This window comes from Zootoca vivipara, chromosome 1, assembly GCF_965207765.1.
Source record: "Zootoca vivipara chromosome 1, rZooViv2.hap1.1, whole genome shotgun sequence".
In the NCBI taxonomy this organism is placed as follows: Eukaryota; Metazoa; Chordata; class Lepidosauria; order Squamata; family Lacertidae; genus Zootoca; species Zootoca vivipara.
In genome coordinates this window covers 101,440,802-101,465,671 of record NC_142582.1, presented here as the reverse complement: position 1 = coordinate 101,465,671, position 24,870 = coordinate 101,440,802, and the positions used below count along the sequence as shown (strand labels likewise).

The 24,870-nt window shown below is 41.6% G+C and overlaps 1 protein-coding gene across 15 annotated transcripts in view; it reads right to left on the bottom strand.

Annotated features, from left to right (window-relative positions):
- The window catches only part of NPAS3 (neuronal PAS domain protein 3), a 625,911-nt gene that overhangs the window by 206,270 nt on the left and 394,771 nt on the right, over positions 1-24,870 (bottom strand). For all 15 annotated transcript variants that reach the window (XM_035109621.3, XM_088671651.1, XM_088671665.1 and 12 more), the window contains one exon: positions 13,640-13,729. In XM_035109621.3, coding sequence (XP_034965512.1) covers positions 13,640-13,729 — 90 coding nt within the window. The remainder of the gene's footprint in view (positions 1-13,639; positions 13,730-24,870) is intronic.

The following is a 24,870-nucleotide window of genomic DNA, read 5'->3' as shown; positions in this document are numbered from 1 at the left end:
TCCCAAAGGGTGTGTCACACCACACTGGTGTGGCATGAGAAGATGGGCAAGAGTGGCGGGAAAATTCAAGGACAATCAAAGAAACGTTTAAACATTCCATTGTGGTATGGTATTTTGTAGTATCAAACTAATTTTTCATAAAATAGTTGGGTTCTGTGTTATAAATCATGCACTGCCAGGAGTTGTTTCTTTGTTTTCCTGTGTATTTCTTACAAATAAAATAAAATAAAAATCAGTGTGGCACGAGCAAACTTTTATTCAGAAAGTGGGCTCAGAGAAAAGTTTGAGAACCGCTGTATTAGAGCAATGCTCTTGCTGCCAGATGAGCTTATTCACCACTCAAAAACATTCTGCTGGATGGCTAGTGGCAGAGAAGTACCATAAGCCACACTTTCAGCTACATAAGAAGCACAATTATTTGTTTATTTGTTTGTTTATATCTCGCCTGTCCTCCCAAAGGACAGTACTGTGTTGTCTCCTGTGGTCAGTCAGGTTCAGAGTTCTGGGCTGCAACCTTTACACAGAAGTAAATCTCACAGCTTCTAATGCAGCTTAAAGGTAAAGGGTAAAGGGACCCCTGACCATTAGGTCCAGTCGTGACCGACTCTGGGGTTGCGCGCTCATCTCGCATTATTGGCCGAGGGAGCCGGCGTATAGCTTCCAGGTCATGTGGCCAGCATGACAAAGCCGCTTCTGGCAAACCAGAGCAGCACATGGAAACGCCGTTTACCTTCCCGCTATACCTTCCTATTTATCTACTTGCATTTTGATGTGCTTTCGAACTGCTAGGTTGACAGGAGCTGGGACCAAGCAATGGGAGCTCACCCCGTCACAGGGATTCGAACCGCCGACCTTCTGATCAGCAAGCCCTAGGCTCAGTGGTTTAACCACAGCGCCACCTGGGTCCCTCTAATGCAGCTTACTTCCATATAAATGTCCTGAGACCTGTGACTGACACTAGAACACATTTCCTTAAAATAAACACAGGGACATACAGACACACATATTTTCCTGAAGAAAATAATCTGTTAGTAACATTTCCGTTTCTTCTCTTCCTATTATGGGAAACTGTAAGCAGTAGGAGGGGGGGGGATGTCCTTGCAACACCCTTCTTTCTAACATTTCATAGCTGGAATTATTACAGAACAGGAAAATAGTTTCCAGCCATCAAATGGTAACACTATAAGGCTGTGTTTTATTACTCTAAGAATTTGCACAATTCATTACAACTAGTGACTCCCCTCTGCATAAAGCATTTCAGTGTTTCAGCCTCAATGGCTGGTAAAATATGTTCCAAAGAACAAATAAGGAAGACATGAGTCTCATGTAAAACAATATTCTGGATTCCCTTAGCACCCTCAGTCATACCTATTTCTGCCTATTCTGCAGAACATTTAAAGCAATATTCCAGGCACCATATAAACACACAGAGGGAAAATAAGCAAGGCAAGGTGATCAGTCGCAAGAAGCTAATTTCGAGTTTACCAATATAAAATAAAATAAAAGTAAAACAAGCAACGTGCATTGTGTTTGCACTGGCTACAAAGTGACAGCCAGTGGATTATTCCACAGATTCCGAATGCTGGGAATTCAGATGGCATTTACTAGCATAACCTTTCAACTCTGAGCACATCAATAGAAGTAGGCAGTGGTTTGAAATATGATTCCTTGCAGATAGCATATCCTCATTCATCTGACTGTGGTGCTCTGTGCTCCACTGCACAAACAGCGGCTCACCCACTTCTGAGAGGACACTAATAAAAAAGGCATCAATTTTCAGCTCTAGTACTACTGTGATCTCTTTATATGTTCGACATCCAACATTAAATTAAAATGCTGTTATAAATCCTACTTTCTGAATCCGGAATGAGTGTTGGGTTTTTGTCGCTTGAGACCGCAGCAAATCTTGTCAAAAGCAGGGAAGCACGTCTTGTTCACTCAGAATTAATGTTGTGGATGAAAGAAGGAGGGAAAAGAGGGTGACTATGGTGAATTGTAGGTGTCTAAGACAGTGGGTAATGAGCTTTGGGAGGTATCAAAAAAGAGAATACAATTTGCAGCATCTCCGCAAATGTGACAAGCAGCAAAACAGCACACAGTGATTAACTCTTAAAAGGTAATCTCCACCCAAACTGGGTGCTGCATTTGAGTGATTTATATAGCTGTGCCAAGGTGCGATGGAGAATGGGTGACCGGCAGCGTTGCTTCAGAAGCAAAACGTTTCGGATCACATGACGGACAAAGTGAAGGTTGTTTACAGGTTGCCTATGCAAAATTATGCAGATGTTGATGCTTATGCCTTGTGTCACTTGTACGTCAGTTGCCTTAAAAAGTTACTGTGGGAGAAAAGGCACATTTTAATTGGGGGAAGGTGAGAGGGGGTGGCTGATTAAGCGATCAAGCCGAGTGCTGCAGAGACAACAGAATCCTACCTGAGGTATTGTCAGGAATTCTGGGCATAAGAACGAACTAAGGCAGATGGCATATTTCTATTATTCAGAAGACTGTAATATGCTTTGGAGCTTTTCAGCTGTGTCTGATAACCTCTAATGGCAGGTATCTTTTTCTCCTTTAAGATCTGTGCTGAACTATACCGAAGAGACAATAATGGTTTCAGCAAAGATACTGTGTCTGCAGATATATTCTCTTGTTCCATTCATTCATAATTATGAAGAAAAGAAACAAGCCTGCCTTTCTGGGGGAGGGGGAGATAGCGGAGGAGGGTGCCTTGAAGAGTGGTTCGATATCTGGATCGAACAGAGGAACTTTTCCCCCCTTAGGATCCTGCCTGGAGAAACCTTGACATGCACAAAGTCAGAACCTAGACAAAGTTGCCCTGGTGAGAACGATAAGGTCACCCGTGGGATTGCTGAGATTATCTCTGTCAAGCACTTGGACAGCATGCAGTCAAATGATGCATCATGCAGTCATTTTCAGGGGGGGAAATCAATTTCTTCACCAGGTCGCTATTTGCTTTTCAAAGTGCCCTTGTAGGCCTTCCACCACCAAGCATTTATCAATTTAAATGTTGTGAATTGATAATGTGCCACTGTAACTTGTACTGTTTCTGAATTATTTTGATACTTCTGTTTTCTCTGTGGTCCCCCAATCCTTCAGTGCATTTATATTTTAAAAGGGTTTCCCCCTTTCTCTTTTCAGCTAAATGAACAAAAACAAAACACACACACACACAGCCCCAAGCCTAATAAATACTTTAATTCTGTGTTTGTTTGCTGCTGTTATTTTTTTTAAAAAATCTTCCTTGGAGCCATATGACTACAGAGAATCATATTTTATGTTTAATTATATAATGTTTATTTAATGTTTATTCTTAAATGAGGTCAAATGTCTATGAAAAGCTATCAATACTGGTGGATTAATTTAATGAATACTCATTACTCAGGCGTGTGGCGTTCAAATTTATTGTGTTGCAAAAAAAGAAAGAAAGAAAAAGGCTGTAGTAAGGTTTGTTTGTTTTAGTGCTCTCATTATGAGGCTTTAAAAATATACTAGATAGCTCTCCCCATCAAAAAGCTGTATTTTTTAAATAGGAAATTGGGTTGGCGCACACAAAAAGAATGCAAATGCCAACATTTCCGTGAAAATATATTTTAACCAAATGTAGCATAAACTAATGCAATAAGCAGGTACTAGCCTCAACTTCATTTGCATAAAAAAAAACAGGTGGGGCATAGTTGTCAAAGCTTCGGAAAAGCAATGGAATTACATAGCAGTTGCAAAGCATCCTTAACCTCCAATGATTTATTGGCCCTTGGCCAAGTTATCAGGGGAATCTAATTCTTCTTTATTATTCAAATAAAGCACATTTGGCACCCTGGTTCCCTTTCAGAATAGCTTCACAAATAGACTGAGCACTGTCATTTATTTGACCTTGTTCTTGTGTGCTGTTGCTCTAATTTTATTTGCCATTCCTTAGGACAAATACTTAGAAATCCAACGTTCAAAGCTTGGTTACATTATGGTACAAGCAAAGTACATAAATATACCAGTTCACTTTCACTTATTTTGCCCTTAAAAGGACACAGCCTAAACAACAACTTATCCTTTATTCCCCTTCACCTCTATTAGCTCTTATTATGTCTGCAGCTGTACTGTTCCCTTTTTAGCAAGATTTTTTTTTAAAAGACAATTTGCAACCCTTTATGTGTCCTGGGTAACTGGATACAAGGGCAGCATTGCATTTTAAGGTGAGAATTTCGGCTTGCAAAATAGAGAGGAGTGTTCAGGTGATCAATTAAGAACTCACTTAAGAACATAGCATCGTAAGAGCAGCCCTGTTGGATCAAGCCCAAGGCCCATTTTGTCCAGGATCTTGTTCTCACGATAGCCAACAAGATGTTCATGGGAAGCTTCAAAGCAGGGCCTGACCTTTAAAGCCCTAAATGGCCCTGGCCCTGTATACCTGAAGGGGCATCTCCACCCCCATTGTCCTGCCCGGACACTGAGGTCCAGCGCCAAGGGCCTTCTGGCAGTTCCCTCAATGCGAGAAGCGAAGTTACAGGGAACCAAGCATAGGGCCTTCTTGGTAGTGGAGCCTGCCCTGTGGAATGCCCTTCCATTAGATGTCAAGGAAATAAACAACTATCTGACTTTTAGAAGACATCTGAAGGCAACCCTGTTTAGAGAAGTTTTTAATGTTTGATATTTTTTATTCTGTTGGGAGTCACCCAGAGTGGCTGGGGGAACCCAGCCAGATGGGTGGGGTATTAATAATAATAATAAATTTATTATTATTATTATTATTATTATTATTATTATTATTATTACATTATTATTTCTGATTCTCAGCAACTGGTATTCAAAGGCATACTGCTAGGTAAAGCATGGATATTGAGGTCAATAGTCATTGATGGCATTATTCTCTGTGAATTCGTCTAATTTGAAAAGCCAAAGGCTCTCATTTATTTATTTAATAACATTTATATACTGCTTGATTGTAAAACAACAACAACTTAAAAGTGGTTTACAAAAAAGAATAAAACCATGGAATTGTCAGTAAAAAACAGTAAAAAAAATCTATTTCATACAGAATTGGGACCCTGAGGATCATCAAAAATCATAATAATCAATAAACTAAAATCCAGAGCTAGAGGAGGAGGCTAGTTTCATACCAATGGGTCTCTCTATACACAAGGCTGGGAATAAGTCACCTCAAGATGTTTCCACGTATTCAGGGAGTGTGACAGACAAGTTAAGATAAGATATCTTTATTGTCATTGTCCCCTTGCGGGAACAACGAAGTTGAAGTGAATCAAAAGTGAGACAGCAACCGTAAGCAAAACCATAGGTTCACCACTCTATAACCCAGGATAAGTGAGTCTGTTAACCAATATAGGCAACAAAAGTCACACAAGTTATATCCATTGCTCTGTGGGTTTCCTTTGGCCTATATTAGGGTTGCCATCAGGGCCGGCTCTAGGGCGCTGGGCCGGTAGGCAGGGCGGAAACCATGCTGCGCATTGCGAGGGCGGGGGCGACGGAGCGATCTCTGCCCCTCAGTGCCCCTCAGTGCCAGGGCACGCGACCTGCTCGAGACTGCCCCGGTTTGCCATATTTCAGGAGGTAAAAATCCTGACACAAAAAATGTTGAGCTTTTTTAGGGACACTGTGGAGCCCATGCCAGAGTTCTTTTTAAATCCCAAATCCAGGACATTTGCTTTAAAATGTAAAATTCCTCCCAGATGGGCATGTAGGACCCCTCAAAAAGAGGACATGTCCAGGAATTCCCGGACATATGGCAACCCTAGTAGACCTGTCTGAATTAGTGCCTGGAGGCTATATAGGATTGGAAGAGGGCAAACAACCTGTGCAGAAGAGCAGAAAGGTTTTTCCCCTATCTTAGGGTTGCCATATTTCAAAAAGTAGAAACCAGGATACCCTACAAGCGATACCTTTCGTAAAATCCCCCCTGGATGTCGATTCCGCCTTTGAAACCCTGGTAATGTCCGGGAAAATCTTGGTGTATGGCAGCCCTACCCTATCATAGAACTGTAGAATTGGAAGGAACTACCAAGGTCCAAGAAAATGGTGTTAGCATCTTGGCCCAAGTTAACAGATCAAATCACTTTACAAGTGGAATGGTGTTCTGTAGAATAAATGGCATTGCAGTTCAATGGCCTGGATAATTACTCTTTTGAATATATATCACATTTAATTTCATAGGACCTTGTTTTTGGGTACCAACCATACACCAAGTATGTAAGACAGGAGTGCATATGAGAGAGAGAGAGAGAGAGAGAGAGAGAGAGAGAGAGAGAGAGAGAGAGAGAGAGAGAGAGAGAGAGAGATGCTCTTGATCAGCACTCCAAGCAGTTGAGGTTTCCCATGGAGGCTTGCCAAAACAAAAGGCTGCCAGCATTTCAAAAACGCAACACAACAGGGAGATCAAGGCTGTTTGGGATGTGATTAGGAGGGAGAGATGCAAAGTTAGATACAGAACAGAGGAATACAGCGGCAAGGTCTCTAGTCTTGCACTAGCAGCAGGCTAGCTGACCACCATACAGTATATAGAAGACCTTTCAGTTGGTGTGGCAGGGGGGGGGAGGAATAAGGCTTGTGTCCATGACTGCAACCTTTTTAAGATTCTCTAGGAAAATGTGGGGGAAAGACTGTAGCTTAAATGGAGCACAGCCTTTTTGTGCTAAAGGTCCAAGATCTAGATAAGAGTTGAAAAAGACTGGCTGAAACCTTCGGAAACCAGCTCAACCAACTGGCTGACTCAGAGAAAGACAGCTTCCTATGCTCCTGTCTTTGACTTGAGTGCAGCAGTTTTGCTGCAGGGTGTTTCTAAAAGATATATCCCACAGCAGTTAATGCTTCCTGGGCATCCACAATTTGTTCCAAAGAAGCTGCAGAAGTTTCATCAAAGACTTTGATTCCTTTGCCATGTTTACTCTGGCAGCATGCTTTACTTGGTTCCTGATCCTCACAACGGTATGGTTTAATTTATTTACTTCAGTTATTTATTAGTTACTTTTCAGGGCCAAGCCCTCACAAAGTGAGAGACAGGGACAGCTCAAGACATTTGGTACCTGAGGACAAGACAGTGATTATAGTTTAATTTTATTTGTGGTGAAACAGTATCTTTCACCTGTGCGCAGCAAGCTAGCTTAGAGACTGCAGGGCAAGTTATGTAGTACCACAAAGCTCTGTTCTCTAAAACTTCACCATCACTGCCTGCCCTACAACATCTGCCACCTAAGTCAGCTCTCTCACTCTGTCTAATGATAGTAAAATTAAAAAAAAATCCTTCAGTAGCACCTTAAAGACCAACTAAGTTTTTATTTTGGTATGAGCTTTCGTGTGCATGCACACTTCTTCAGATACAGTGAAATGTCTAATGATAGGGCCAGCTCTGTACAGAAAGAAGTAAACACATACACAGTATGAAACACTGAGTAGATATAGACAAACAGATACATGAAAGATACCAAATTAGAGCACCAAAATTTTCCCAAGGACAGGCATGAGCAAAAAAGATAATTTTAAAGGTCTTCTTGAATGAGGTCTTCTTGAACTGAAGGAGTCAAACAACAGTTAACCAAAGGAGAATATTAATTGGAAGCTAGTTCATTTAAATCAGTCTCTCTCTTTTGGGGTGGGGCGGGGCTATTTTCTGATCTGACTTAGGTGGCAGATGTTGTAGGGGAGGCAGTGATGGTGAAGAGTTAGAGAATATGTTTGAGCAGACAATGTCCCAATCATGTACTGGTACCTATTTGCAACACGTTTACATTATGATGTGAGGAAAACCGATCAACATTCACCAATTTCAACACAATCAATTCTGTGATCAACATTCCTATACTTACTCATACATCCCCAAAATAAATATTTTGGTAATATTTCTTTCAAATTGCTCATGCACATCACACCCATTTTTTAAAGCCTGTGCTTCCAGTCACATGACAGAAACGTTAACCCTCTCCTTTTCTGCCGCAGCAAGTAAATGGCTGCAGGTCTGAAAGCAGACATACTATCTAATCACTCGCTGAGCAACGAAACCAAATCTACGGAGATGGTAATCAAATATACGCTAGGCGCTAAAAAAAATAAAAATAAATCTTATGCATCATTCTCAAATCCAACAATACTGAATGTGTAAACTCTCAAAGTCTCACAAGGTTTATTCAACACAAACACAACCTCTGCCAGCTCATGGCACGAACCCAACAATGTTTATCTGATAGCAATGGGGAGAACATAAAGAATTGGAGGCAAGACATCTCATGTGTATATATATCCTATTAATGCTTGATCTTGGCACCTTTATCACAAACTAGGATTCAATAACATAACAACCTACTACAATGACTTCCACGCTTTGAACAATTTTGTGATCACCACAGTGAAACATTAGCATTTCCTTTCTAGAGGGAGAATTGTTTGCATAGCTATTTCTGCTGCTGCTCTTTGTGGTAAATAAAGCTTTTGAATGCTTAATTTAGTGTGGATGATTGCAGTTTCTATTTTGCCACCCTTAGTGAAGAATCTGTAACATTTCATAGCTTTTCCAAGACTGCTGAAAAGACTACTTGGAATGGTAATCTTTGGCCTCAAGAGGAAAAGGGAGCATCTCCCTTTGGTTTACAGAACTAGAACGTAGGTATCTATAACATTTATTTTTTTGAAATATTTTCACCCACTTTTCTTTTCCAAACTCTTTTTTAAAAAAGGAAGAAGAAGAAGAAGAAGAAGAAGAAGAAGAAGAAGAAGAAGAAGAAGAAGAAGAAGAAGAAGAAGAAGAAGAAGAAGGAGGACTGTATCTCGACGGATTTTTATCTGCAGGATAATATCCTATATAATAAAGTGCAAGTGTCTCTGCGTCCAGATTCCCTGTGTCCCGTTTTCCGCGCTACTGAGCATGTGCCCCAGGGACACAGGGATTGGACACAGAGACTGCACACACACACACACACACACACACACTCCCCACCCCACCACCCACCCCTCTGCCCTGCACTGGCTCAATAAGCAGTTAAAACAGAGGCCACCAGGTGGAAGGCAGGAGCAGGCAGCAAGGCCCCTAAGCAGGGCAGGCCCTCTCTCAACGTGCCCAAGGGCCTGAGGAGGAAGCCAGGACGACCAAAAAATCGAGGCCCCGGCTTCTCCTCACTAACAGGCCCGAAATTGAGGCCCAAACAGCGCAAGCAACCGGGAGACCCCCGCTGGGCCGGAACGGCCAGGAAAGGCGCGGGGAGGCCACTGAATGCTCAGCGCCAACCGCAGGACCCTCAGAAAGCGCCAGGGCGGGCGCAAGCCCCCCAGACAGCAAAGCTCCCTCCCGGACGCAGCAGGCAACTGAAAAACAGCCACGGAGGCCAACAAAAATAGCGGGAGCCACACCCACCCACCCAAAATCTGGGCGTACACCCCGGAGCAGCCGCCCGGGCCGTCCAGGAGCCAGAATTCGGCCACTGGGCCCTGGCAGCAGCACTATTGACGGGAAAAAATTAGGAACCAAACGGCAGGCGCAAAAAGCGTGCGAAAACAGGGTGGGGAGGGATCCGCACTCCAAACACAAGCTTCGGAGGGGGTAAAGGAAGAAATACCCCCCGCACCCCCCAGCCGAGCCCGGGCTGTAAAGGTAAAAAAAGGGGGGGACTTTGGCTTGGGGTGTGGGAACGGGGGGGGAGAAAATTAGGGATAAATTAAGGATCAAAGGGAGGGGGGAGGAACAATCAATTAGACAAGGAATAAAAGCCCCCCACGCGCCGCTGCCACCGAAAAAGGCTGAATGTTCTAGCGCCTGTTTATTAAATGGGCTGAATGGCACTAGTTCTAATATAAAATACTGCACATGAACCAACACAATGCTGAGGGAACACAATCTCCTTCAACATAACCTCAGATGAAATGTATAAGGGGGTTGTGGCAACAAGAACTGCGGTCCCATAACAATGCCATTTCTGGTACTGACTGCCCCTTTCTAAATGACTGGCACATTGCTAGTATATTACAGTACGATAAATGTGCATCTGTTGCTCATGTATAGAGATGTTAGCAGGACTTATATTTGTGGGCTCTGAAGTAAGTCTCCCAGATATTTGTATTGCTTACTCAAATAAGTGGTGAGAATTATGATTCCTGCATTCTTTTCTGGCTCAGTTTTTAATCCAAGCTAGAAAATAATCCCCCTCTACCCAACCCACGTGGGTGGCGCTGTGGGTTAAACCACAGAGCCTAGGGCTTGCCGATCAGAAGGTCGGCGGTTCGAATCCCTGCGACAGGGTGAGCTCCCGTTGCTCGGTCCCAGCTCCTGCCAACCTAGCAGTTCGAAAGCACGTCAAAGTGCAAGTAGATAAATAGGTACTGCTACAGCGGGAAGGTAAACAGCGTTTCTGTGTGCTGGTTCGCCAGAAGCGGCTTAGTCATGCTGGCCACATGACCTGGAAGCTGTACGCCGGCTCCCTCAGCCAGTAAAGCGAGATGAGTGCCGCAACCCCAGAGTCGGTCACGACTGGACCTAATGGTCAGGGTCCCTTTACCTGTACCCAACCCACATTACCAAGCCCCCTCCTCTACTTTCCTCCTACTTCACTGACCAGGGTGCTACAAAGATGGGAGAGACCTCCTCTGTTCCTTCATTCTCCCTTGGTCAATGCAGTGGGAGTGAAGGAGGAGGTTTATGCTTGAGAACAAGACAAAGGAGCACATTTATATAGGACTTGAAATAAGTTAGCTATTTTTCTGGTTTGGGGATTATTTCAGCGCCAATCCAAATGCAAGCTGGAGGAGCTCATCTGCCGCCACTCATTTGTTGCACCGGACTGGGGATCCTACCTCAAAAAAGTAGCCCACCCCAGGAACATTTACTTATTCACCAAGTACGTACCGTAGTAAGCACACTATACTGCTGGGAGAATGCAATTATTTCCTGCAGTTAGCCGTATGAATGCCATCTGTTGCTTGGAATGCAGTTGTGCAAGTCTCATGGGCACCTGCTGGCTAGTATCTGTGACATACCTAATGATAGGCCCTCAATATTTTTTTTTGTATCCCCCCCCTTTTTTACTCTTAGTTAAATTATTCCCAGATACACTAGGGGGAGGGTACTTGAGGGACCAAAGGGTGCGGGGGAATTGCAATAAAAGGAGAAAATTAATTCTACCCCTCATTCCCTAGCTGATTCCATGCTTTGACCCTAACACCAGCTTACTGACTGGTCTCGAGTGTGAATATAAACCCTTTCAGCAGCAAGTTTTCATATCTCAGCGGCCGATTTCAGCTGCAGGTGTGGCTAAGGACAAGAAGCTTTGAAATTCTGTGTTGAGAGCAACGAGCTTCAGTTACTCTGCTTTGGCAGTCTGTGTACAGCATGCTGGTGTGTACACATCCTCTAAACTTTTTGAAGAATGGACGACCTGGGAGCATGGTGACTATTCCCCACTGCAGAAGACACATCTCTTACATCTGAATTGAATATCATGTTATTGCCTTTGGATTAGGGATTGCAGGACTGTTTCACAAAAGCTAATATGCTTTTGTAACACTCTGAAATGGTCAACTATGGGCGTGCCCTTAGAAAACATCATATTGGTTTACAGCGCTTTGTGAGTACACTGTGTTTTGCTTTTCAGTTTCCCAACCAAAGTATTTGAGCTCAGCAAGCCGATTTCACTTGATCTACCGGTAATAATGGGCACAATCTTTTTTTGTAATCGTCTATTTTTGACTAATGCACCGATTAATAACAAAGAGGTGTTTCTTTTTGCATGCTTGGCAGTATGCGATGTTCAGACTTACTATTTATAATCAGAAAATCAGAAACCTATCTTTTAAGTCTAGACGCTGAACGAAGAAGTCTGTATGTAGCCTAATAATGTCTGATGACTGCTGCTGCTGCTGAGCATAGAAGAATGCTTTAACAAGGACTAGGACAGGGTTAAAGCCAACTTTTTCCTTGAACAGATGATATTTCAGATGGCCACACTATTCCAGATGCATCAATTTCCTTGAAAATCGAATCCATATATGTGCATATGCTGTGCTGGCAGGAGGACTGCCTGAAATGGCCCCAACCCAAGAGCTAATATTCTTTTGGCTGGAATAATGCAATTATTATTTTCCTAGCTATCAGTCTAAGCATACAGAGCCATCTGTTATGCAAAGCAAACATACACATCTCAATTACAGAAAATGCAGTTGCCTTGACAGAATTTGGATTACTCTACTAACCAGGACTGTAAAATTTGTTTTAAGCTATTGTATAATGGATGCCTTTCAGGAGTTCCCTAATTAGCATTTACCTGTTTAAACTAATTATTCATCCTTCTTCTTTGCTGGTTTATTAAACTTTGTTAGACACCATGCATAAAACACGTTAATATGAACACAAGACAATAATAAACATTACAATCCTGTGTGATTTTTTCATTTAAAAGGTGCATTAACAACCACGTGGCTTTGTTACGAAATATGAAACTTCTGATGTTGGTTTCCAAACAGGCCAAAGAAGAGATTTTTAATTCATTACAAAACAGGACTTCAGGAAAAATTCAATACCAATATTGAATTAACAAACCCTCATCCGCCTCCCCCCGTTTTCTTGTTTTGTTTCACAGAACTTCCATATAACTAGTATAAACACATAATTAATGTGTACTACATAGATACCACCATTTTCTTTTAGGAGTTAATGGCTGCAATTCCATTGTCTCAAACACTATTTGATTTCCCCCCCCTGCCACACCAATTATTTGGCTATCCCTTTTCATTACTTCAGGTCACCACTTTCAGCTTAGTTTAGGTGCAACGAAATAACGACGTTATTAAAAAGTTCTAGCCCTGAGAAGGGTCTCCTAACAACGACGGCAAGAAATGCAAGGTGGGTGCCCCATTCCAAACAATAAGACACAAGCATTAGTACAACTGTAGAGTTCCTCAAGAGTGGCTAAACAAGAGGCATAGCATCCTACTTTGCGACTCATTGTTCAAGAAGTCTCCCAGAGTCTCCCAGAATCATATCAGGACGATTCCGGTATACCATGTAGCAAATGCTACTGAGAGCTCAGCCATTCGAGATGAAACAAAAAGTAATCTTCCCCTATAATCTTAGATTTCAAAATATGTCAGTAATGGAACAACAATAATTAAACTACAAGTGCTATATGAAAAAATGTCCTCTGCAGATTGACGGAACATGTGCGGAAGCAGCAGAATGTGTCCTTGTTGAAACCCTCCCTGCGAGTCATTTTAATGGTCTCTTTCAGCATTTCTTGACTCCAAATGACTCCCCTGTCATTGTGTCAGCTCCCTGGATAATGCAGGGTACTCCATAAACATCCAGTAATAGGACACAAGGGAAGTACTATTAGTGTGTCCCTTTCCTACCAGGTACTGAGGTTTAAAGTTCAAAACAATTGAGAAAAGAAACTTCATTTGTTCTCAATAAATTAATAATGATCCTTAGTGGGCAGAAAAAGTTTTTCCCAAGCTCGGGATTTTTTTTTTTTTAAACAATCCATTTGAACATTCTATACCAACTCACATTTCTCAATGATTTTCTAGGGTGGATAAAACACAGTCATTAAAGTATAAATTCAATAACATGCGAAATGTTGCCAAATAGATTACTGAGCACAGGAGTGGAACATGTGCCATTAAATGGTCTACTTACTTGGGATAGGCCTAGGTAGATGGACACGGTTTCCGAAATGTACAAAAATTTCCCCTCTTGATTTAGTGCAAATACAAATCCATCCAGTGACTGCAAAATAAGAAAAAAAAAGTGAGAAGTTTGTTATATGGGGATATATTTCACTAACAGATAAAGCATAGACATCGCACATTCACTCTATTCTCATTATGGAAATATTGAAATTAACATACATTGCCATTCTTAACACTTTATTTCTGTTCAGTGCAGAAATGAAAGGAGTTTCCTTGCATAAAAATGGAGATGAGAAGAACACTGTGGATTGCAGAAATTTGCTAATTAACAGAGGATTACGGGCCTCCTCTTCATTCACAAATTCACCCACACACATTTTTGTGTGAGCATAAACAAAACCAATCAACAGATTACTGTCAAATATGTTCACACCTGGAGACCATAGAAATATTGTGAATTTAATCTCTTCAATGTCAGCTTGTACGTTTATAAATTATATTCTGGCAGGTGTAAGGCTTTAGATATATGGTTGCCAAAATATATTATTAAAGAACATGTTATATACACATTCTTGAAAGCCACCTGAAACATATAATCAATGAACAAACAAAAGGCCTTATTCCTAACTGAAATACCACATCACAGCACATTGAATCTATACTTGTGGGTACATATTCATCAGGAATATACTTAATTTTATTATTTACTGCATTTGTCTTAAGGTGATAGTTTGTCATCCATACAATTTAGGTGAACCCTCTCCTGAATACAGAATTGGGGGGAGGGGGGAATCCATTCCGGAACCCACAGCAAAGTTTGGGATCTATTGTGGACTTAATTAAATTATCAGGAACACTGATGGAGGTTTTTTAAAAGATGGTCATCCATCACGGATCCTGTAGTGTGATTCCTGCATTGCAGAGGGTTGGACTATATTACCCTTGGGATCCCTTCCAACTCTATTCCTTCCAGTTCTATGGTGCAGCCTCTGTCTTGCTGTCCAGGAGCACCCGAGCCTCCTTCAACACTGCAAGGTGCTTTCCACCAATCCTGCATTTCCCCCAAAATACAGTGGTAACTCAGATTACAGACGCTTCAGGTTACAGGTGCTTCAAGTTACAGACTCCGCTAACCCAGAAATAGTACTTTGGGTTAAGAACTTTGCTTCAGGATGAGAACAGAAATCACGTGCCGGCAGCGCAGCAGCAGTGGGAGGGCCCATTAGCTAAAGTGGTACCTCAGGTTAAGAACAGTTTCAGGTTAAGAATGGACCTCCAGAACGAATTAAGTTCTTAACCCGAGGTACCACTGTATAGCCAGCACCAGTGCTTTTTTTTTTTCTGGGGGCACGCATACTCCTAAACATTTTGTGAATCCAAGTTTGGCCTCACTGAGGGGCAGTATTTCAATATGAGTATGAAAATGAGAGTACCCATAAACATGTTTTTTTGGGGGGGGGGAAGCACTGGCCAGCACTAACAGCAAAGGGAATCAAGGTTCCTATGGAGAGGCTTCACAACAGAGCCAAGAATGCTACCCCAACAGTATCTCAGGTGTGATGGTTGCAGGCCATGCTACTTTTCTAGAAAAGTATGTGCCAGAACTCATAGAATCATAGAGTTGGAAGAGACCACAAGGGCCATCCAGTCCAACCACCTGCCACGCACAAACTCACCATGAAAGCCTCCCTTGTTCTCTTAAAATGACAATAGAGATGCCAGAACTGAGTTCCAGTGAGTTCAGGGCTCCTTGCATTCTTACCAGGGCCATTGGGGCTCTGGGAACTACACTTCCCAGGGATCCTGGCACCTGGGACATTGTTGCACATATTTGCAGTGGCATTGCTACTAAAAAAAGCCTTTGTAACCCTGTTTCTCAGAGATCTGACACCTGGAAGTGTTTTAGGTCTAGTGGATACCTGCAGGGAGTTCTCTCCAATGCTGTGGTAGCAATAATAATTAAAGTTTGCAGGTTGATGTGAATTGGGTGGCAGCGGGGAGGACAGATGGCACCAAGTGAGTTCATTTCATTCAGGAACCAAGTACATATATTCATATTCTCAGCTGCATTGTTTCATCAATGTACTTACTCACCACCGAGTAATGCAACTACTTAAAAAGTTTTCAGAGCAACTATAATGTGCCATCACCATTTTGTGCATTACAAAAAAGAAGAGGGAGGAGACAGTTAATAGACAAAAGAGAGGATATGGAAAGATGTTACCACATGAGATTAATTCCAGGTAGTGCTGTGCCAAAGTCAGTCCTTCAATATCCAAATGTTTGTAGAAGCAAATTCCATTTTTCCGTCTCATTTGCAACACACTTCAAAATTTATTTATAATTTTGTTTGCTGCAGTATTGAACTTACCTTATTGTTGTGAGGTAGCCATGGGTTGTGTGTGTGTGTTTGTGTAAGTGTGTGTGTTCCCATTAAACATTCTTCCAGGCCTCTGCAGCCTCCCTAGCTGCCTGTACTTCCTGATCTGAAAAAAAGCCCATGGGAAGAGTTTCCTTAGGCAGCCTACCCCCGGGCTTTAATTTCAAGTGCAGGAATTCAGAAGTCTGGCTACCAAGTGACCTCAAGATATGCTGGATCAGGTCCTAGGCCCACCTTGTTCTCACAGTGGCCAACCAGATGCCCATGGGAAGATCCTGCTTTTAAAGGAAGGCCTTTTAGAAAAAGCTCTAAAAGTAAATTTGCTTCACTTTAAAGAAATAACCAGGATGTAATGGGGGTTTGGGAAAGCTGCAGAATGTTCACCACCGGAGAGATGATTTATAGAATGAAAGAAGAGACCTCTCGGCTGCCTTGAAAGGTAAAAGCAACAAAACCCCAATACACCATCCATTTGATAATAGATATTTTGTCTACACATTTTTCCTCATTAATTGATGGGCAATAGTTTTAAAAATGCAGGATATACTGTATTTTTGACACCTTATTAATTCTAAGTTTTTAAAAGATTGAACATCACTGATCTATGTTAGTTTAGTGAATTTCTTTTTCCTCTCTGTTCTTCTACACTGATCAAGCCTTCCATGTTCTATAGGAAGCTTCTTTGTACTGAGTCAGACCACTGGTCCATCTAGCTCAGTATTGTCTACTTTGATTGACAGCAATTCTCTGGGGTTTCAGGAAGGAGCTTTTTCCAGCCCTGCCTGGAGACACCAGGGATTGATCCCGGGACTTTCGATTCAATATAATCAATCTATGAATCACTTCACACAGAAAGAGCCCCAAAGTGATTTACAACAACAACAACAACCACACACAAACACACACGTGTGTCTATATGATGAAAAATCAATTAAAGCAAAGCAAATATACTAAAAGTGTTAATTCAAAAAAGGCACCCAACAATATGAAAATAACCACCCTGCCCACATAAGGATTAATACTATTTTTTAAAATAACAAAAACAGGCCACTAATGGTGTCCACTTCGGGGAGAATAAAAATGGTGCCAGAAAGATGACAAGTTGGCATCAGGCAAGCCTCCCTCAGGAAGGCATTCCACAACTGGAGGGTTGCCACAGACAAGGCCCATCATTTTGGTTGGGGTACACAGGGTCTCAGATATTGATCTCAGGTTCCATGTGTGTCCAAATGAGAAAAAGTGGTCCTTAAGGTACTGGGATCAGAAGACATGCATGGCTATTTAGGTCAAAACCAGCGCTCAAAAACAAATTGGCAGACAGTGCTGGCCCACCCAGGAGCACCCCCAAGCTGCATATCTGCTCCTTCAAGTTGAGTGTGTCTCCCATTTGCAACAGGTTACACCTCACCCATCTGGATAGGACAATTACCTTCTAAGAGTGTCTCTATCTTGTCTGCACTGAGATTCAGTTTGGTGACCTGCATCAAGCCCATTAATGAGGTCAGACACAAGTTTAGCACACCAACCACCAAGCCTGACTGCAGCACGAAGGAGAAACAGAGCCCTGCATTATCAGATATCCAAAACACTAGGTCCATGAGTATCAGTGAGGACACACTCCCCCCATCTCATTTATTTCAGTGAAGGGTGGGCGGATCCATAAATGCAAAATGATGCTTCCTTTGAGATGGATTGAACATGCGACCTTTGGTGACAGGGCAGGTCTGAAAGAGAGAAGGCCAGCCTCTCAGGTAACCCAGTGCCCAGGACTTTATTGGCAGCTGAAACAATTCCTTTAACAGGGCTGTTCCATGCTGGTAATAGGTTGTTCCACCTAGAAAACTAGCAATTATATTTTGCACCAGCTGCAGCTTCTTACCAACCTAAAGTGAGGGCCCAGAGAGATTTGTCTAATCTTGAGCATTCCTGACCACTGTGTCTTAAGTTATCTGGGTCCATGGACAGTTGTAGATTATGTATTAGCCAAGACTGGTCAAAGGCATTATTAGTCACTGAAGCCACATGGGTCTCAAGAGACATAGCTGGATCCAAGAGTACCCCTTCAGAGTGAGTGCAACCCCCCATGAAAACAGGCAACTGACCTATACCATGGACCCAGAAACCACTCACACATGGGGCCTTCATTTGGCCAGAATTCAGTCTGTTTATTGGCTTCTTATCCAGCCCGCCATTACAATGGTCTATGACTTGGGGTCACGAAGAGTCGGACACGACTAAACGACTAAACAACAACAAATGACTTGAGTAGCCACACCTGATGCAGATGGATCAGAGAAACAGAGCAGTGATTTATTTCAAAGGATGTCATTTTATTCCATCTATGATCAGATCAGTTCCAGTTGTGATCATAACACAATAACAACTGGTGTATGCTTAGAGAAAACAATGTCTTCTGTAATCTCACTCTGTTTCAGAAGCAATAAGTCTCTGTGTGTTTTAATGTTTTTATTCCTTTGCTTCCTGAATAATTTCTAACACAATGATGAAAAGAAACTGGTTTTGGCAAGTATTCAGAGTTCTTTGATGTAAGAGGCAGAAGCAGAATGAGCCACTTATTGGAAAACAAACAGTAAAGTTGTCATATTAAAGAAAGGATCTTCAATTTATATTTATGAATTAATAAAAATGTAAATCTACATAGATTTTAGTCAAACAAAAATATTTTTTACCATGCAAGTAGTTTATTTTGAAAATTATCATAATTTCTTTTCAGATGATTGCCACAGGAACCTTGAATGCTAATATCAATTACTGGTGAGCAATTTCAAGTGACATTTGGGTCAACTTTAAAGTTTGTTAAAGACACACTCAAAACATTTCCAGATTTAGAGAGCAATCTATCAAGCACTGCTGTTGTATAAACTTAATCCTATCAACCATTAGTGTGTTCCATTTCTGTGGAGTTCCCAGATAACTGTGGCTGAAATTAAGGAAGGTTGCAGAGCAGCAAGTCTTTATAATGTGCTACACCTTTAAAAGACAATTCCAAAATGTCTGTATTTTGTCCATTGGTATCTATGGTTCTCCTTTCTTCCGTTGCTAAGTAGGAAATAGGGCAATACTTCATCCCAACATTTTGCCAATAAGATCATAGTTCCAAAAATGCAATAAATAAATGTGTTTTCACTTTGTAAATAACTAAAATACAGTAAGAAGGCCATTAAAGAAGCATCTTACCAGGTGATAAGAAAAAAATATGAAAGAGGAAGAATGGGGGGGGGGGAGCCAGCATGCGAACCAACAAAGAAACTGATTATATTGGGCTTTAACAGGTAGCAAAACTATGGTGATGTACCAGATGTACAAAAATGAACGAAGTCCTCTTACACTGAAAATGATTTTTGGAAGAGGTTTACTTTGAACTTAGGAGACTCTTCCATAGTACCTGAGATACTGGTGCTGGATTCTCCAAACCTTGACATCATAGCGGTAAGAACGGTTAAATTATCAGTGGCCAATTGTGAACTCATCCACTGCTAATTATAGGAGCCATTTACACCCCAGTTGGACTGGCCGCCATGGAATTATTAATCTTTGCACTATTTGGTCATTTTGATATGAGCACCCCTGTGCAAGATTTGCTGCAACAAACTAACATGGCTATCCCTCTGAGAATGTTGCTGTTCTTGGTGCTACAAGCTGTGGGCATAACAATGCTCATTTATTTATTTATTAAACACATTTATAACCTCCCCTTCATTGATACAGTACCAGACCATCAGACAAATAAATCAACAAAACAGTGGTGATACAAGGTCCTGCTGAGACAGGAGCTGATGATATCCCAACCAATAGTACTGTGATGGTACTACTGTGATGACTTTCAAGCTTGTTGGGGTTGCTGTGCACTCACATCAGAAAACATGGCTTATTATTGATCATTGCAGGAGGTTCTATAGCCAGTATAGTTTACGCTGGAGAAACTAAGGAAGATAAGACTGATGGCACCAAGAAAGGTGGGTTAATTGGAGCCCTTAGATAGTTGCCACAGATTTAGAGAAAGAGGCACAGACACTACATGCTTGAAGAAATCTCTGGATAGAGTTCCAAGGGCTCGTAATATGCGTATTTGTTGGGATGGCAGTAAGAATAGTGATCTTTGAACTAAAATGTAGAAGACAAACAGGAGACTGAAGCAGAGAAAGTGTTTGAACCATTTATATTGTAGATAAATTGCCATTTATTGGCAGTGTCATTTTTCTAGAAAAAGAGGTGCTGGAACTCACCACGAACAATGAATAGCAATGGTGCCCACCTGAGAGGTGTCAGAAGTGAGTTCCAGTGCATTTCAGATGAAAAAAAGCCCTGATGGAATCATAGAATTGTAGAGTTGGAAGGGATCCTGAGGATCATCTAGTCCAACCCCCAGCAATGCAGGAATATGCTGCTGCCCCATACAGGGACCAAACCTGCAACCCTGGCATTATTAGCGCCATGCTCTAACCAGCTAAGCAATATCTCACGGTGATGATGGAAATACATTAAAAAAGAGTACAGTAATAGCTTTAAACTAATTGCACTCTTCATCATAGCTGCCAAGTTATCCCTTTTTTTCAGGGATTTTCCATTATGCTGAATAGGCTTCCTCGCGAGAAAAGGGAAAACTTGGCAGCTATGCTCTTCATGTTTACTGACAGTCTTATTTGATGGATATGAAGGTGTTCTGGGTAGGGGAAATGTACATGCAGTATTTGCACGGCTAGCAAATATTGGTAACAATTGTGTTGTGATTATATTTTTGACATTCCTCCACAGGCTTTTTTCAGAGTCTAAATTTCTATCCATTGGATCTCTTATTACAGGCACCCCCAAACTTTGGCCCTCCAGATGCTTTGGCCTACAACTCCCATGATCCCTAGCTAAGAGGGACAGTAGTTAGGGATGATGGGAATTGTAGTCCAAAACATCTGGAGGGCCAAAGTTTGGGGATGCCTGTCTTATTACAATGGACCCTCTTCATCAGTGAGGCACTGAATTTCCTTGGATAATGTAACTCAGCATAGGAAAACGCAGAAGCGGGGACAGACAGGCTAAAAAACAGTATGAGCAAAAAAGAGGCAATGCTGCTAAATTTGTTTAAATCCTGGATATCCAACACCCAACATGCTTGAAGTCTACCTTCTTGAGGGGGGGAAATATAGCTTTTTGAGTTTTTCATTAGAGCATTATATGCTGGGCATTTTACCTCTGATTCAATATCTCATACATAGCTTAGTAGGTACACAGATGCCATTTTTTAAAAAAACCAAACCAAACCAAACCAAAATTGTAACATTTGTTGTATGATCATTTCCACCTTTAGCAGTAGCAGAAGCTGTGAATAATGCTAAGGATTTACATGGTGCTCTGTTATTATGAGCTAGTTTCATCAAGATGTAAATTATACTTTAGTCATCTACAATGATGTTAAGGACCAGCCTTTACCAGAAAGGTGTGGGGCTGTAACTCTCAAGCACAAATTTCTGAAGACAGAAAGTGTGGACTTATTATAGGCCAAAGCTTGAACATTGCAGTTTCTGAATGGGGGAGGCCTATTTTGTGATCTCTTCCACCTACCAACTATGTACAACATGTGATTAAAGCTGAGTTCCCCCAGCACTTTCTTATTTTGATTTGAGAAAACCATTATGCATTATGCTGTTTCAATCACCACAGGCTACTTTTTTTCAAACTGCCCCACTGTTTTCAACAGGCGCCAATTAAGATTCCGGGGTCAAAGAGTTAATTACATCTTCTTACCTACTATGTAGAATTTTCTGATTATTAAACAAGGTTGGATTAAGATGAAAAAGTACCGACACAAATGTTAATGCGTGCCCCTCCTCAAGAAGATTTATCATAATACCATGCTGAAATCTTTTTTTTTTCTAAAGCAGTTTGAGAAAAAAAATCTGAGAGGAAACACTACAAAAATAGATGCTTTTAAGGCATGCAAGTATCTGATTAACAGGGACAGTTTTCTTATTCCTGAAAACAGCTCTAAGCGAGTCAGACAGCAATGATGGGAGATTTTCCTTGTCAGATCTCAGTAAGTCTATATGGTCGACAGGAGGCAAATTATTTTCAGATGTAAAGAGAAGCTGTGGCAGATCTAAATAATGATGCTAGTAATTATCATTTATGTTATGTGAATTAGAATAATGTGCAAGGCAGATGTGTAAAATGCTATTGGCTGTGCTTGTTGCTCTACCAAAGAGGTTCCAGTGGTTCTAGGGTTTCAATTTATTTTGGCATTGCCCGCTCTTTCTTTTTGTCTTTTGCATGTCACCTTGAGCACATCTGTACAGAGCACTAATATGCTGATGAACTATTAACCAACTTCTCAGCTACACCCCCTTTGATACCTATTAGACAGTCGAGGAAAGAAGCTTTCGATCTTGAAGATGGTGAAGTACCTGCATCTGTAAGAACATAAGGTCCACCTAGTCCAGCACCCTGTTACCAACACTGCCCAACCAGATGCCTATGACAGGAGTGGAGAACACATGAACATATGTTGCTGGCCTGCAATTCCCATCATCCCTGACCACTGACTATGCTGCTTGGAGCTGATAGGAACTGGAGGTCAACAGTATCTGGCAGGCCACAAGTCCCCCACTCCACAATCAGGATATGGCCACAATAGCTTTATGCCACTGTTGTTCCTCACAAACTAGCATTCTGATTCCATAGCCGCCTTGACTACAGCTACTGACAGCCTTGTCTCTAATTCCCTTTCAAAGCTGTCTAAGTTTATAGCCATCCCCACATCCTGTGGTAATGAATTTAAGAGTTTAACTATATGTCATGTGTAGAGGTACTCCCTTTTGTCTACCCTAAATCTTCCACCGTGTTTAGGTCCTGATAGCAGTTTCCCTATTCCCTTTCTAAAAGTGTACATACGGTTCTGTTATGTACTGAGCTGAATCCTAGAACAATAGGATTCAGAATCAGCGGGAGCTACCCAATCCAACTCCAGGTGGAAGTGAATCCGCAACCTGATTGGCCTGCTGGAGCAGCCAATCAGGCGGCTGGCAGAAGTGAATCTGCTACCTGATTGGCCTGTAGGAGCAGCCAATCAGGCTGCAGGCAGAAGTCAATCCACAATATAATTGGCCCACAGGTGTAGCCCTGAAGTAGCCAATCACGCAAGGCCCATTGTGTAAATAATGTATATAAGCAGATGGTTTTGGGAAAAGAGCCATTCTTCTTCTCCTCTTCTCCTTGATGACTATGAGCTGAATAAAGAGCATGAAATTCCATAATAATCTTTTGCATGTGACTAATGCTTCTGGGGTGAAGTACACACCACACTTTCAAAGCACATGGCTTCCTCAAATAATCTTGGGAACTGTCGTTTGCCCCTTACAGAGCTAAAATTCCCAGCAGCCTTGCCCACTGCAGTGAAGGCCTCTGGATCGGGGCTTCAGTGTTTATCGTAGTGTGTTGAAGGGTCATTTTGCCAAGGAAATTTTGTCCTTGCAATTTTTGAGGTATTTTTTTTGTATTATAAGGAGGATAATACCTTGAAATTTTACTACGGTGTCCTTCTAAGGAACACCCTCATATGTTACACAGTATCCATGAAGTCCCTAATTCCTTCCACTATATGTCAACACTACAAAAAAATCCTGTTACTCTGACCTAAACTCCAGTTAGAATGAAGGATTACCAGTAGGCTAGGCTATTTTAATGACAGATTATTTTAAACTAAGCCTTCACCATCTGTTCCACTCCCTAATTATGAATGCAAAAAGAACATATTTCACAATTACATCAGTTAAAAGAAAGATATACATGATTTAAATGTGTGCTTGTGTTCTTTGCCCAATGCCACATGCATCTGTGATGCTCTCCTCATAATTCAGGCTCCAATCAGTGGGAAAACCACTCACTCCTGATAAATAGATCCGCTGATATACTAAACTTTCCCTTGACAAACAGATCATCTTAATTAGAATTTTCTACTGTTAAGACATCATTATATTATAACTGGAGCTAAGCATTAATTTGAGCACAACGCCTGCCACCAATTTATATATGTAGCAGTCAAAAACTGCTAAGGTATTTTACCCCTACTAAAGACAGGCCATGCTTGATGTGGATAGCACCCCACCAAGTAAGTTGTTTCTTTTTGCACCAAAGTAAACCAACTGCCTAATTGATACTAATCAATAAGTTCAATTATCTCACCTGTAGTTTGGATCGAGATTGTGGGTTGTTTTTTTTTAATCCCACAATGGATGATAATGAATTAACCAGTATCAGGATGCTTATCGGCACCATTTTATGAATGGTCACTGTAATCATTTTACATACATCTAAGCTTTGATGTTGCATTTAATTTCCCTCTCTGTCCTACTGATAATGCTATTTTCTTTCTCTGAATCTTTGTAACCAGGTATCTGCTAATTCAGGGTGACATTCTGTGCACCTGATTCAATGAACTGTAGCCCACAAAAATTATGCTGCAAAAAAATTGATAGGTATTAAGATGCTACAAGACTCTTTGTGTGATGACCCTCAAGTCAGGGATAAAGACGCAGAGTTAGAGGCTTTAACTGAAGAGACAGGCTGACGACCAGAGGACCATTAAATCCACTGTTGGCGAGGGTCTTCTGGGCCAGATCCCACAGCACCAGGGCCCACAGAGCCTGAGCCAGGATACTCACACAAACCTCCTGGGCCTGAGGAGCTGACTGTCTCCCACCTACCTCACCTGTCCAACAGGGCAGGGAATGCATCAGGTATGGTACTAGGGAGATGTACTGGCAGATTGCAGTTTTTGAGGAGTTTCAGGTGTTATCTAGCAATACCACTTGCATGCTCAGAGATCCCGTGGCTACTGCAGCCTTTAA